This window comes from Cricetulus griseus, assembly GCF_003668045.3.
Source record: "Cricetulus griseus strain 17A/GY chromosome 1 unlocalized genomic scaffold, alternate assembly CriGri-PICRH-1.0 chr1_1, whole genome shotgun sequence".
NCBI lineage: Eukaryota > Metazoa > Chordata > Mammalia > Rodentia > Cricetidae > Cricetulus > Cricetulus griseus.
This window is the reverse complement of record NW_023276807.1, coordinates 159,047,814-159,063,247: the sequence shown is the minus strand read 5'-3', so window position 1 is coordinate 159,063,247 and position 15,434 is coordinate 159,047,814. Positions and strand designations below refer to the sequence as shown.

General features: G+C 44.4%; 1 protein-coding gene across 1 annotated transcript in view; it reads right to left on the bottom strand.

The window, feature by feature from the left end:
• The window catches only part of LOC100753685 (extracellular matrix protein FRAS1), a 269,806-nt gene that overhangs the window by 57,914 nt on the left and 196,458 nt on the right, over positions 1-15,434 (bottom strand). The window contains exons 45-48 of the mRNA XM_035453056.1: positions 14,818-14,937; positions 14,302-14,481; positions 1,442-1,566; positions 1,045-1,185 (exon numbers count right to left, since the gene is read on the bottom strand). Of these exons, the coding sequence (XP_035308947.1) occupies positions 1,045-1,185; positions 1,442-1,566; positions 14,302-14,481; positions 14,818-14,937 (566 nt within the window). The remainder of the gene's footprint in view (positions 1-1,044; positions 1,186-1,441; positions 1,567-14,301; positions 14,482-14,817; positions 14,938-15,434) is intronic.

The following is a 15,434-nucleotide window of genomic DNA, read 5'->3' as shown; positions in this document are numbered from 1 at the left end:
GCCAATTCTCTTTGTCCCTTGGTCACTAGATTCCAGCACTGGAGCCGGTGCTTCTGCAAGGTCCTGCCTGGAGAATGAATTCTCCCAGATAACTGCATAGCTTGCTCTTACACTGATGTCTTGGTTCAGAGAGTAGATCCTTAAAGATCTTCCCTGATGACTCCCAAAATAGCATACCCACCAATCTTGAGCTCACTTAATGCTGACCATGTCTGATTGGTTTCTCCCTCCCTCCCTCCCTCCCTCCCTCCCTCCCTCCCTCCCTCCCTCCCTCCCTCCCTCCCTTCCTCCCTCTCTCCCCTTTCTTACTCCAATCCAAAATGTTGTAAATTTCTAGCACATTTTCTGTTGTCTTCACAGCTATGCCTTTAGCATCCTGAGAGGGTCTACAACCCAGTAGGCAATGAACATTCAATGAAAGCATGGCTACGTAGTGAAGCCCAGGCACAGAGACGGGGGCACACAGACTGTAAGTACAGTGGCGAGCTTTCGAGCCCAGTGAAGTCCACATGCTAAATGCTTGACCAGGGCAACATCTTAACAGGAGAGCTGGGCCCCAATATGTAGTGTTTTTGTTTTTGTTTTTTTGTTTTTTTTTTTTTTTTGGACAAAGACTCTTCTTAGAGTTTGCTCAAATTGTGATGACGAGTAACTATGAAAAAAAGGTCTAGGTACAAGAGGTAAAAATGGAAGAGAGATGGATAGGGGTACAAAATGCCTATCCACTTAAAGACAATGTATGCTTTGGGTGAAGCGTCACCTCCCTTATTCTCTAGGAATCATAACAGAATATGCATGTAGATGGTTGTTATGTGCAAGCTGAGGTGAGAATGAACGTATTGAGGAGTTCAGGATGAGTTGAAAAGCAATTTGATCTCCAATTTGATTTTTCCCCGAAGGCCAAGGTGTCTTTTGCTTTAACCTCTTTTGGGGGGCGGGGCTTACACTCTCCTCACCACTGGGCACAACTCTCAGGATGTTCCACAGAGAGCACCTGCCCTAACTCTACTTCTACTCATCCTGAGAGAGAAGGGAACCACTTACCTCCGTGTCCAAATCCACTGCCTTCAGCTCAAACTCTGTGATGGTCTTCCTCACGCCCTCCTGCACACGCATGCCCTGGTTCTGCACAAGGGGCAGTGAGTCATCCACAGGGTGAATAGTGATGTGGAAGGTCTGTGTCACCTACAACAGTAACAGATGGGTGGGTCTCCTGTCCCCAGTGCCACCCTATCCTCAGCCCTCAGCAAGGCTGACTCTGAGGAACCCTGACATGAATTCTCCTGGGCTCAAGCCCATGGCTGTTAGAGGCTGGTCCTGTGCTGTGGCTAAGTACAGAGGGACCATGATGATCTTGATCTCCTGTCTGTCTGTTCATTCCATTCAATGAAGAAAACTAGGGATTGATACCCACTCAAGGACGGATGACAGGGCTTCTTACCTCATGCACGCCATCAGACAACAAAAAGCTGAAGGCGTCGGAGTACTTCCTAGTCTCACTGGAATGGACATACTGAACATTTCCTGAAGTCAGGTCAGCTTGAGTAAAGGAACTAATCTGGACCCCTAATGAGAGGAGAAGAGAGAAACAGGAGGAAGATCAAGAGACTAGCCATTCCTCTGCACAGGGAGATGCCAGACTCTCCTGCAGGGTCTTCTGTATTTAACACAGAGCATTCGTGCTCTGTCCTTGAAGACCTGTGTAGTTTGTAGACTATTTTTCTATAACAACATATGTTCTTTGGTAGTGTATGTTAACTTGATTATCCAGACTTTTGTTTGCCTTGGCAACAGGAGTTATTCAATAAATGCTCCTTTCCTTTCCTATACACAGCTAAAATCTCTGAAAGGTATTAGGAGTCATTGCCCTAGTGTCCAAATTCTACCCTCTAAAGTTTTACATTCCCTCATTACTTCACAATCCTTTCTGAAACTCTGCTCTAATTGTTAATGTTGTGTGATAAGTTACCTTTTGACCATTGCAGTTATGAGGCTCAAATACACAGTATGTCTGTGGGATTGGTGAACCATCCCAGTATCTTTCCTGGTCTCTTTCAACTTTCAGGTTTGTGGTCCTAGCTTCTCATGCTATTTTAGCCATGCTATTTTAGTAATGAGATTTACTGCATGACTTTGGGGTTTGAACAATCATCCTATATCAACTGAACATGACCTAAAAAAAAACAGTATTCTTTAATAATATGACATAGAAAAAGAAATCACCACCTAAAAATTAAAGCAACTTTAAATAATGACACTATTCTTCAAGCACACATTAACTCTGTTTTTAAATCCCCCAAATTTAGCAAAAATTTAGCCCTGTTTGTATCTTAGAGCTCAGGGATTTATACTCAAGCATCAATCAAGACTAGAACATACTGAGCTGAAATAGCACTTTGGAGGACGTAGCTGGAAGGTCATCAGTATGGTGAGTTTCAGGCCAGCCTTGACTATACCAGAGGGAAAAAAGGGTTGAAATATAAAAGGTGCAGCTCAGTGGCAGAGTACTTACCTAGCATGCATAAGGCCCTGTGTTTGAGCCCCTGAACCATAAGAAAAATAAAATGAGAGTCGGAGTACAGTCCTGCCTTTCTGTGTTGGGGCAGTGAGCTAGCTAATTTAGACTTTTATTCTGGCCTCGACATTCTTTGGTTGATTCCTAGGAATTATTACTTTTCACTCTTAATCCTGGTAAAAACCAGTTTTATTTTACAATAAATTCTGCTTTGACTGCTATCTATTTAAGTGTGATGTCAGTATCCCAGGCTTTGTCTTTCAGAGAGACAGAAAAAAAAAAAAAAAAAAAAAAAACAAACCCACAGGGCCTCCATTTGTGTCTTTATCATCTGAAATTTGTCACCCAGATGCAAGATCCTTCTGACTACTGGGGCATTAATTTTCTGATGAGGCATTTTATATTTCTGCACTTGCTACATCAGTTCTTGACAGGGAAGAAATGCAGCCCCTGGTTTTGCAGCTTTGTCTTATGGCTGGACAGAATTCCACACCATTCTTTAAAAATTTAATAACTTCAGGGGTTGGAGAGATGGCTCAGTAGCTTATCACACTGGGTGTATAAGTATGAAGATCTGAGTTTGGACGCCCATCACTCATGTCTGAGTGCATTATGGTGGAACATATCTATACCATAGGTATAGATATGTGCCACTGACCAGTTAGCCTAGCTGAATCAATGAGCTCAAGGTTCAGTGACAGACCCTGCCTCAAAAAGTAAGGTGGAGAGTGATCAAGGAAGGCACTTGAGCTCTGGCCTCTGCACACCTGTGCAAGAAAGAGTACCTGCATGTATGTGTATACACAAGAACAGGCATAAGCATAGACACATTTTTTAATAAGGAGTTTTACTCAAAAGGGTAGCTTTGAAAATCTCTATCTTGTGAAAACTGGGAAAGCCAGGGAGCCACCTCAGCCTGAACCCATTTCATGAAGCTGTGGTGGCTGTGCCTGTAACAGTCCACTGCCATCAATGGAAGCCAGTGCCCCGTGGCCATCACTGTGGTGTCTGTGTCTGTGACAGTCCACTGCTATCACTGTTTTAAAACTTCAGATGGACTACACTGAGGAATTTAAGTCTCTTCTCTCTGTTGTGGACCTATTTTCACAGTCCATGGGAAAATAAACGTACAGACCCCCAGGCAACTGGCTACCCAACTGCCTGATCCCTTTATGAACAGACAAATGATAGCTGATTAAGATTATGGCTAATTCTTCCTGGGAATTGGGCTGTGGGTTTTGTGATTGCACCATTTTCCCTTTTAAAATGGTTTTATTGAGTTAACTTATGGGTAACGTTAACATCTTATTGTTGGAACTGACGCACAAGGAATTGCATATAATTGAAGTTTTCAATGAGAAAACTTCAAAGTAGTGAGCATACCCATCACTGTAAAATGATTCACACTGACATTCTATATCCTTCCATCTCTACTCCACCCTCATCTCAAAGGACCATGAATTGCTCCTGTTACTACACGTTAGCTGGTGTTCTCTCCTCTTACATACGTGTAGTGCGTACTCTTTTATACCTGGTTTCTTTCATTTAGCCTAGCTATTTTGAAGTTTACCATGCATTGATAGTTTAGTTCTGGGCTGTGAATATGGCACTGCTCGTAAAGTACCTATTGTAGAAGCATAAGGAACTGAGTTTGTGTCTTTACAACGTAAAATCTAGGTACAGTGACACACATCAAAAACCCCAGAACTGGGGGCTGGAGAGATGGCTCAGTGGTTAAGAACACTAGCTGGTCTTCCAGAGGTTCTGAGTTCAATTCCCAGCAACCACATGATGGCTTGCAACAACCATCGGTAATGAGATCTGGTGCCCTCTTATGGCCTGCAGGAATACATGCAGACAGAACACTATATGTAATAAGTAAGTAAATCTTTAAAAAGAAAAAGAACCCCAGAACCAAATGGTTGGGGACTGCAGTCAGGTAGATTCCAGTCTAGCTGAACTGAGGACCTTTGGTTTAGTAAGAGACCTGATCTCAATAATAAGGTGGAAAATTATTTAGGAAGATGCTTGATGTCAACTTCTAGCCTCACTCACATATGCCCATACCCACACAAGCATGTACCAATGGTACCCCCTCAAAATATTCATTCTTCTTATTCCACCAAGTGAGTATGTCATGATTTGTTTATGTATGCACGCATTGATGGGTGTTTGGGTTACTCTTAGTTTGGGGCTATTACAGATAAGGCTACTGTGAATATTGTGTTCTTGACTGTGTTTGGATATCAGTTTTCATTCTGCTTAGATAATCTCTAGCAGTAGAACATTCTGGAATATATTCTAGGTATGTATGTATTTAGGAAACCACCACAAACACGCCTTTCCAAAGCAGCAGAGCTTCTCTCCACTCTTCCAAGCAGAGTTGGAGAGTCTGGTCTTGGCCTGACTTTCCCAGTTGCACCTAGGAAATGTCAAGTATCTTCTTTGGGCAGAAAAACCACTTCCAGCTTACTTAGTGATGTGGGATTTTACCTGGGAACAGCTCTGAGAAGTCAGGGTAGGCACAGTACCTTTATTTAAATAAATTATGATGTGGTGATAGAATTCTTATGTAATTAAGAAGCTATGTCATCTCTCCAAGGTCATATGGCTAGAAGAGGGAGGGCAATGCTGGGGCTGGAACCCAAGAGAGTTCAGTTCTTAAAGCTGAGGACTCTCAGTTCTTACTATAAGAGTCACCTGGACATCTTGAATTTCACCCCTTATTCATAAAATTTTGAGAATAAAAGTAGTATGTGCCTACTAAAGAATACACACACACACACACACACACACACACACACACACACACACGACATGAAAAGTAGGAATCACACATGTCATTCATATGTCTATCACTATGAAGGAACCGGCTTCCCTTTTGGCAGCCATAACAGCCGAACACGTGCTTGCCATAAACCTGCCTTGGTCACGTAGAGGTCAGATGCCTGTCTCGTGACAAGGAACCCATCAGAAGGTAGTCACTAGAAAGTCAGATGCCTGTCTCGTGACAAGGAACCCATCAGAAGGTAGTCACTAGAAAGTCAGATGCCTGTCTCGTGACAAGGAGCCAATCGGAAGTTAGCTGGTGGCACTATGCTTTATGACCCTGGGTGTGCTTTACAGACAAGCGCACAGCAATGATGTAGAGAGCATAGCAACCACCCTGGGAGGGCCTATGAGCCATAACAACCAGTTGACCAATCAACACAGGGCAAGCCCTCCAAGCCTGGAGGCACACCAATCGTGAGCCTGTGCGTAAGCCGGTGTGTACCCCTAGACACTCCCCTTACACTGCCCTATAAGATCTTTTGGGAGCCCGTTGGAGCCGTCTTTTCTAGCCGTCCGCCATGGCGGGTGGGTGAAAGACCCGAGCTAACATGGGGTTAGCTCGTTAAATTACAATAAAGCCTCGTGCAGTTTGCAGCAAGCTCTCGAATCCGCCTGGTGATTGGGGTGACCGCGAACCTGGCCTGAGGCCCCAGATACTTGAGTTTTCAGGGGTCTAACAACTAAAATTGTACCATGATAATGTATTTTAATTCTCCTTCACAGCCTCCTTCTTTTCTGAACTGTTGGTGTTGATGGGGTTAAACATTATCTAAATGATACCCATGCTTACTTGCCAGAGAACAAAGAACTGCAGGTAGACCATGTGTTAGACCCCTGGAAAACTCAGGTATCTGGGGTCCCAGGCCATGACCACGGTCACCCCAGTCACCAGGCGGATTCGAGGGCTTGCTGCAAACTGCATGAGGCTTTATTGTAATTTAACAAGCTAACCCCATGTTAGCTCGGGTCTTTCACCCACCCGCCATGGCGGATGGCTAGCAAAGACAGCTCCTAGGGCCTCCCAAAAGATCTTATAGGACAGCGTAAGGGAGTGTCTAGGGGTATGCACAGGCTCATGATTGGTGTGCCTCCAGGCTTGGAGGGCTTGCCCTGTGTTGATTGGTCAACTGGTTGTTATGGCCCATAGGCCCTCCCAGGGTGGTTGCTATGCTTTGTGCATCATTGCTGTGTGCTTGTCAGTAAAGCACACCCAGGGTCATAAAGCATAGCGCCGCCAGCTAACTTCTAATTGGTTCCTTGTCACAAGGCAGGCATCTGACTTTCTAGTGACTAACTAACTTCTGATGGGTTCCTTGTCACGAGACAGGCATCTGACTTTCTAGTAACTAACTAACTTCTGATTGGTTCCTTGTCACAAGGCAGGCATCTGACCTCTAAGTGACCACGGCAAGTTTATGGCAAGCATGTGTTCGGCTGTTATGGCTGCCGAAAGGGGAGCTGGTCCCTTCACATGAACTTCAACAAAACATGGACTTGTGTGCTTGTGTGCACATGCATTCACACATGCCAAGTGTTTCTCCATAACATGCATCTAGAATAGGACTTGAAAAACCACAGCCACCCATGGTCTGGTGAACATAGTTCGTTCTGCCACTATCACTTCCGTCTAACAGGTTCCACTGAATGGATTCTCGGTTTCTGTATACCTTCTGTTTTTAGAAGTTTAACCTTTTTTTAATTGGGTGTTGGAAGAGGCTAGTTACTCACTTGTCAGTAAGAAGGGTTTTCTGAAAGCTCAGTTCCCTCCTGGCTGTCACAGCAGGTGGCTGTTGTTTGAAATACTTGAAGGCTTTTAATCCCATTGAAGGTGTTTTTCAGTCACCAACCTGCTGGTTAAACTATGTATCTGGCAGTATGACAAGAGACCCATATTAACCCTGTCAGTTTTTCCAATTCTCCCGGAAGGTCCACACATTAGAGAAAGCCTGGTCCAGGTCAGGGAAGTGGGTGGAGGGAAGCCTTCTTTGGAAAAATTGCCTTCTTAAAGGGATGTTGGGTGATGCTGCTGCTGCCAGCATTCAGCACACCAGTGGGGGGTCCTGTCATACTGTGTCCACTGCAGCTGGACTGGGGGTGGGAAGGAACCCCTCTGTTTCCTGGCTTCTGAGTTCCTCCACAGAATTTTGATGTGGGTTCAACTGTGTTTCCCTTCACTTTAAATTACGTGTAGAAACCTCAACTTTTAGTACTGCAAAACAGTCCTTTCTCTGGAAGCAGGGTCCACATATGTACAAGAAAGGGAAATCAGGGCGTAGCCAGATGGGGGTGGGCAGCGTGTGTGGACAGGAAGACAGCCATTTACATGACAAGGAGCGAAGCCAGCACAGATCCTTCCCTACCCAACTCAACCCTACCAATACCTTCATCTTGAACTTCCCCAAAACTGCCTCCAAAACTGTGAGAAAAGCTTTCACTGCTTACACTGCCCAGTCTATGACACCAGTAACCTCCACATATCAATGCACCTCTTTTCTAGGAGAGCCCAAGCTAAGAATGGGTGGATTAGTGTATTCAGTCACAACACAGGAAGGCTGGAATAAAGAGCCCTGTGTGGGTAAAGCATCACTTCTGAGGAGTTGCCCTCAAACAATCTCACCCTCTCACTGAGGATTCTCTATCCTCTGGGCCCCCACTGGCTTCTCCCAGGTTCCTGTCACAACTCCTGAAACACATTGGGGCATATATGTCTCCAGTTTCAAAACACTCATTTATGTTTGTCAAATCTATTCAACAAATACTGGTTTCAGCGAGGAAGCAAGTTTTCCTCATATAATTGTGTGTGTGTGTGTGTGTGTGTGTGTGTGTATACAGAAGTGTGTGCATATAGAAGTGTGTGCATACAGAAGTGTGTGGATCACAGAGGTTAATGTGGCGTATTTTCCTCTGTTGTTCTCATCAATTTTCAAAGAAAAATTGATTGTTATTTTATGCATATGGATATTTTGCCTGTATGCATGTCTGTGTGCCACATGTGTGCAGTGTCTCTAGAGGCCAAAAGAGGACATCAGACCCTCCTGATCTGAAGTTACAAATGGTTGTTGGCTACCATGTGGGTGCTGGGAACCAAACCCCCACCGGGTTCTCTGTAACAACAGCAAGTCCTTTTAACTGTGGGATCATTTCTCCAGGCTCTCTTTTTGAAACAAGGTCTCCCCATGAAGACTTCTACTCATTGGCCCTTCTGGCTAAGCACCAAGCTCCAGTAATTTTTGCTGCCTTTTCGGTGTTAAGTTTACCGATATGCACTACCATGCCCAGCTTTTACATGGGTCCTGAGGATCTGAATTCAGGTCCTCATGCTGAGTGACAAGCACTTTACTGAGTTATCCTCATCAGCCTCACAAGCTGCTTTTAAAGTAAACTCATATTTAAGCTCCATTCCTCAGAACCTTTTATCCTTGGGTCTGGGTAGGGGCTGGATATCACTGTTTTTAAATACATTATCAGGACTGTAACATTGAGTCAGGGTAGGGAACAGCTAATATAGTATAAAAATAGAAGGAAAACCACAAAGCCTTTAATGTTTCCTTTCTGTCTTTAGGAGCTTTAGTACATCTTCTTTTATTCTTTGAGTGCTCTAAAACTGCAATGCTGTAGCCATGCCAGAGGAAGCAAAGAAAATGGTGGATGGTGAGATCACCTACTTGATTTTGTTTGCCTTGTATAGTGGTGGCCCTGTCTGAAGCCACATGATTTATGCAATGTTTTTAATAAGAGAAATTGAGCAAGCACACTAGTGAGAGAACTATTTCTATACGATAAATAAAAATAATACTTCCAATGGGGCTTACTACCCAGCTCAGGGCAGCACTGCCATCAATTAGTTATGTACTAGCAACAGCCCCGCTCAGTGTGGTTTCACCACATAAGAGAAGCATTCATAGAACAGACTCCATACAGCTATAAAGTAGTGAGGCATGAGGAACCTGAGTGTTCTTATCATACATGCACACAACTGGGTTTAATGTACCCAGCTGTTGTCTCAGCCTAGGGAACATCCTGACCTGGGGCAGAGCGTCTGAACCTGCCCTGAGATCCTCTCTCTGTTATCTTCTCTACCCCTACTCCCCTACCCAGTGTTACCTGTGTAAGCCAGGTAGGCTCTCACAATGTGGTCCATCCATTCTGAAATCTGGTTGGGGTGATACTCTCTAGTCAAAATTTGATTTCCATGAGCATGCTTAGAAGTGAATTTAAAAAGCCAAGAACTGAGCATGGTAATGAACTGAGGTGGGGAAAGGGAAGACATGTGTTTGAAAGATATATATATATATATATATATATATATATATATATATATATATATATATTTGGGGCGGGTGTTGACTGAAGCTCCATTGAGAAGGGAGACCTTGGAAGCAAACTCAGGGCAAAAAGCAGCAAATCATGGTAACACTGTTGTAAATTAACTTTTAATGCAGGGCCTTTCCCTATGGGCTCACAACAGCCAGAGGATTTCAACAATAGGATCCACCCTGTACCAAATAATACTTCAGCCTAAAAGGCCGATAGTGTGCTTGGTAATGAACAAGAGGCTTCAAGCGTTCAGTAAATACACCAGGGTAGAATTCTTCAGCTGTTCGATTTAAGATTTGAGAGCAAGGAGATCCCTTGAGGTAAGCATGCAGCTCTCAGAATTGTGGAAAATACAGGCTTCTAGAAGGCTTGGGGAATGAGACTAGTCATGTACCACTCACAGAGGCTAAGTGGAACCAGGCTGTGTATACAACACGTCTCCTCAGTCAATGTCTCAAGCGGAATCAAGAAGCTTCAGAGCTTACAGATGGATAGACCTGCCTTTGGGCTGCCCTGCTGGTACTTCTGTGGACCAGAAGTCAAACTCCACCCTTATTAAGCAAGATGCCATCCCCTGAAAAGGTTCTCTGATTCTCAGGTTGGGCACCTAGTGGCTCTGACAGGGAATGAAGGCAGCCTCGACAACCTTGCATTCTGAAATACGTGCTGGTGACCCATCAGCAATGGTCTTTCACTGGGCCCCTGAATGCCTTTAAGAAGTCTCATAGTCTTTGAGGGTTTTTTTCTTGGTCTGGCCAAGTAAGTAGCACCTCACCTCAACTTTGAGGAGCATGTTTGTGCATGCAAGAGGAACCCAGCAGCATTAAAGTATACTAGAAACAGCAGCTACCCCAGAGCTCCTGAGGTCCTTCAAGGAAACAGAAATCATTAAGGGGCCAAGAGCTGTGTGCTCTGTTGCCTGATGGTGCTGCAATGTTATCAATTCTCTATATGGTGAATAAAATTAAAATCAAGGCAAGGATACAGGTTTTGGTTTGGATGTCACATTCCTTATTAATAGCAATAATGGGAGTTTCACGCATAGTAATTATTTGGTTCAGGAAAGATCCATTTCATTGCAAGACATCTAATAAGTCCATCCACCTCTGTCCTCTAAAGGACTGTTTAGCTACCACTACACCTTCCAGTATTTGAGCCAGGGTGACTACTTACACCTCAGGAGTGACAAGCTCCTGGTCCCTGGGTCTTGCCATGATGGAGAGAGCCATATTCTAATATTATTCCTCCCTAGCTAAAAAATGTAAGCAAATGGGTGCCCAGGAAGAGGCTGCATTTGTCCCCATCTCTCAGCTGTATGTGGCTGTCATCACACAAAAGTGATGTTTGTCCATCTCATAGTACCAGTAAAACACACAGTACTTGGGACCAGAGCTCCTGGCTCTCTTTCTTCTACAGCAGGCCAAGTACAGCAGTCACCATGAACCAGGGACAAAGCTACCTCCCACCTCAAGCCTCTGGATCATTCTGTGATGGAAAAGACATTTCTTGCTTTCTGTTTTTCTTTCTTTTTTGTTTGTTTTTTTTGTTTTTTGGTATCTTAGCCTCTTTCCTAATTAGTATTACTCCTGATTCTAATTTTCCAAGAAAAAAAAAAGTCATTGGGGCTTTTGGGAGGAGGGTAAGTCCCCAGTGAAGGCCCAGGTCTTCTAACCTGAATCAGAGCTCCATGGGGTCTGGACTGCTAACCTTGTCTCTTAGCAGGGTTCACAAAGGGGAAAGCAAGAGGTTTCACATAACTCTTTTGACTGTGTTAGGATCACACTCAGTTCTGACCCACTGACATCAGATCTCATGGCTGTCTGGTGATAAGTCCACTCTATGCAAGCCAGCAAGAGGTGCCAGCACACACTGGAGGCCAGTGCTTTCTCCAGGAGGCCTCAGTACCTGCAGTAAAGAGGCACACCTCTTTACTTAGGAATTGTTCTGCTCTTGGGAAGAACTGGCCCTGTCCCAACCCCAGATCCTGGTTGACTCAGGCCTACCTTGTGGGACAAATGCTCTGGTCTAAGTTGTAGCTGTGTTGGGAGAAGATGAGGTAATCTACATGTGTCCTTCCAAGAAGACCTTGGGCATTCAAAAAGAATTGAATACTTGATGTTCTAACTGGAGGGTGGGGAGAGAACAGGGAAAGAGGATACGGGCTAAGTGTAAGAAAGGGGGCTTGGTCTCAGTTAAGAGAGAGGGAAGGGTGGGCAATCCCTGTCTTTGTGACAATGAAGACCTCAGGTGTGTTGTGAGGAGGACAGGGGCTTGATGTTCCCATCTACTACTTAGTGTCACTGGTAGATTAAGAAATGCTGGTGAGACAGAAGACCACATGGATTAGGAAGTTAAGTCTGTCTGGATAGAGCAGATAAAGTAACAGCCTAGGTAAAATGGGAATCCTTCTGCCTTTGGAGGGTGTACCACCCCAGGAAGAGGCAAGAGAATGGGTATCTCCTGACATCCCCTGAAACAGGGACAGCTTGGTCTTAGCAGAATTGAAGCCAAAGAACTGTTAAGAGAAAAGAGAAATAGCACGCAGCCCTGTTCTATAGGACTGTGAACCAGCCTGGGCTCAGAGGAGAGCAAGGGCTGGGCCTTGCAGGAAGCTTGTTTTTTTTTTTTTTTTTTTTTTTTTTTTTTTTTTTTTAAATCTCTTCAAGCCACGGTCTCCTAACACCACAGCCAAGTGCCTGCCCTTTCATCTTTGCAGAGATGTAATCAGCAACCTGACAGAATTCTGGCAGAAGCAATTAGCTCATGAATTAGTTATTAAATATCTCACACAGCCAAGGTATAGAGGGTGCTAATCTGCATATTTCCTGCAGGAACTTTGGGACAAAAGGGAAGGCCACCTGCTTTAATTTGCCAGCCAGCTCATTCCTTTCTGTACTCTCTTCCACACACATTGGGAACCACACATCTCTACCACCACAGCGGACCAAGCAGGGTCTTCTCTCTCAACCTTCCCCTCTAACTTTGAAAGCACACTGGCCTCCTTGCTGAGTCTTGCCTGGCTGAGCCCACTCCAGGATGTTGACAGTTGCTCACTTTCCTGTCAAACCTTTTTTCTTATTCATAAGCATAACCAACTCCTTTTCTGTCTTCCACTTTCCTCAAATGCCATCCTGTTATTAGGGAGGCCTTCCCCCACTTCCCTCCTGCGCCCCTGGATACTCAATTCCTCCCTAACAACCATTTACACGTGACACAGATTCACGTGTTTGTCTGCTTATGTCTGACTCTGTATGAGAAAGTGAGTCTGGAAGGGAAGCCATGTCCCCTGACTTGATGTTTTCCATGGAATGAGGAATCTGCAACATAAAACCCAAGGAAATCCTAACAAGACCTAAATCTTTCAAGTTGTCAATGCCTCTAAGAAGTGACAGCAATTCTACTTTTGGATTTACTCAGAAAGTATCTGGAGCCCCTCACATTATATAGCTGCCAAAATCTACAGGTTCTCCACTGAACTCTCCCCAGTCTCTCTCCTTCACCCACCTCACACGAGTGAATACTTCAAAGATACCAAGTTGCTATCATATTCTCCCTTTGCTATTGCCTCTCCAGGCGATGAAGCTTTGTTGCCTTCTATTGGCTCAGTATGGAATCTTCCTTACCACGGCCATTGTCTCCCTTTTCTTTCCCCCATTTCATTCCATTAGGTACTTTTCTTCCTTCTCAAAAGTCTACAGTGATCTATTTGTTTTCTGCTGAACAGAGATTATTTATTTCAGCTTGGAGGACTCTGCATAGTATTATAATGTACACACTAATCCAATCGCCTAATTTTAGTCTATACTAACATGGTCCACTTCAAATTTATTTGTTGGCTTATGCTTTTTCCACCTCTGGAAAGAATGCAAATCTAACTTCCCTGAACATACCTAAGCCTACCTCAGTGTGCTTTTTACTCAAGGTAGACTTCTTGGGTTTTGAACTCCTTCAACTCAGGTCTACACCTGTCTTCCTTGAGTTACAGGATCTATGGAGGTTCCTTACCCCACCCAGAAGAGAAATTCAGGAGGTGAGGATGCATTTTACTCATCTTTGCTTCCTAAGCAGTGGCTGAGCAGCTGTCTTGTTTGGTACACATTCTCCTTCACCGTCTGTTGAATCCAGTCTTTCTCCCCATGGTACTAGGGACTGAATCCAAGCCCTCGTGTATGCTAACTACACACCCTAACTCTGAGTCATACTCCCACCTGTGGTAAATATTTACAAACAGGACATTACACTGTGCATTGCAGTTGAGTAATACAAAAGACCAGAGGGGTACAGTTTACTCTAGAGATGGTGACTATCTAGTTATGGAGATAAGAGAACTTACATGAAATTATAGGGTTTTTATGGTTCTGAGGGTCAAATTCAGGGTTTTATTCATGTTATGGTTATACCCACTTCCAAGGAGCTATTTCCTTACTCCACATTGTCATTTTCCTAATTTGGTTTTACCAACTATTATGAAGTGCTTAATGTAAACTTAATATAATGTACCAGCAAATAATGGTCAAAATTAGTGAGGCAGAAAATAAATTAGTGAGGCAGACTGTGAGTGTACACAGGATGCAGCAGTCCCCAGCACTTACTGAGTCTTCACTTGGGGCAGGATGGACTAAAACAGGACCACATACCTGGTGATGCCACATGTTCCAGGCGGCCTAGCTGGGGCTGGGCAGTGATTCTGTAGATCAGCTCTGCAGCCTTGCTGTCCTGGTCAGTGGCCAAGAGCTGTGCAGGGGTGATTTTCTTCCCTGAGTTCTCATCCAAGACAAGCCCTTTATTGGTGATAATGACTGGTGGGAATTCGGCTTCTGAAAATATCAGAAACAGTGGTTCATCATGGAGAATTCTCAGCCCCCTTCCTTCAGTTCCAAGTCTGGTGCCCAGTAGGAAGGCTCAGGACAATCACTGGAGCTGTTTCTCAGAGGTGTCACCAAGGAGACAGTTCTGGACTTCACCAGGTGTGTGGAAGGCAGGAAGGAAGGAAGAAAGGAAGGGAGGGAGGGAGGGAGGGAGGGAGGAGGGAGGGAGGGAGGGAGGAAGGGAGGGAGGGACAGAAGGAGGATACAAGCTCAAAGTGAACACAGTGGAAACTACAGAACCTCAGAACTGCTGTATTTTCTACTAGAAAACCTGGTACCCCTTACCTAAAACACTGATGGCAAATGACTGGTCAGCCAACTTATTGCCTTCTCTATCAATCACATCAAATTTAAAAGCAAAGCTCCCGAGAGGTTCTCCTGGTCCATGGCTGTATTCTATCTGCCCTATAAATAGGAGGAGAAAAACAAAACAAAAACAAAACCAAGATTTGTTATTAGTTCTTTTTGCTGTTTATTTATAAAGTGAGAGGTGGAACTTCAATTGGTATTCACACCAAGGAATCAATGCACACCTCCCTTACTTGGGTATTATTTCTGACATTTTAATTTAAAGTTTTCATTTCCTCTCCTACGGCCAACTTCCTCATATCCTAAAACCTCATAACAAATGTCCTCCAAGTGACATTTCTTATGGCAGGGCTCAGCCTTTTTGAAGGACCTAGCTTAGATTCTAGAACAACTAGAGGAGTGAAACCTCACATGTGCACAACATGCACTGACCACGCCCACATCATTTGGAGCCACCCTCCAATGTATCCACATCACAAGGCAAGAGAGGGCAGGCCTGCAGCCCACCTCTCCAGAAACCTTTCACTCCTCATGGCCCAGTACATGGAGTACCACTGGCAACATCTTCCCAGGAGGAAGGTAGGCTGGCACAA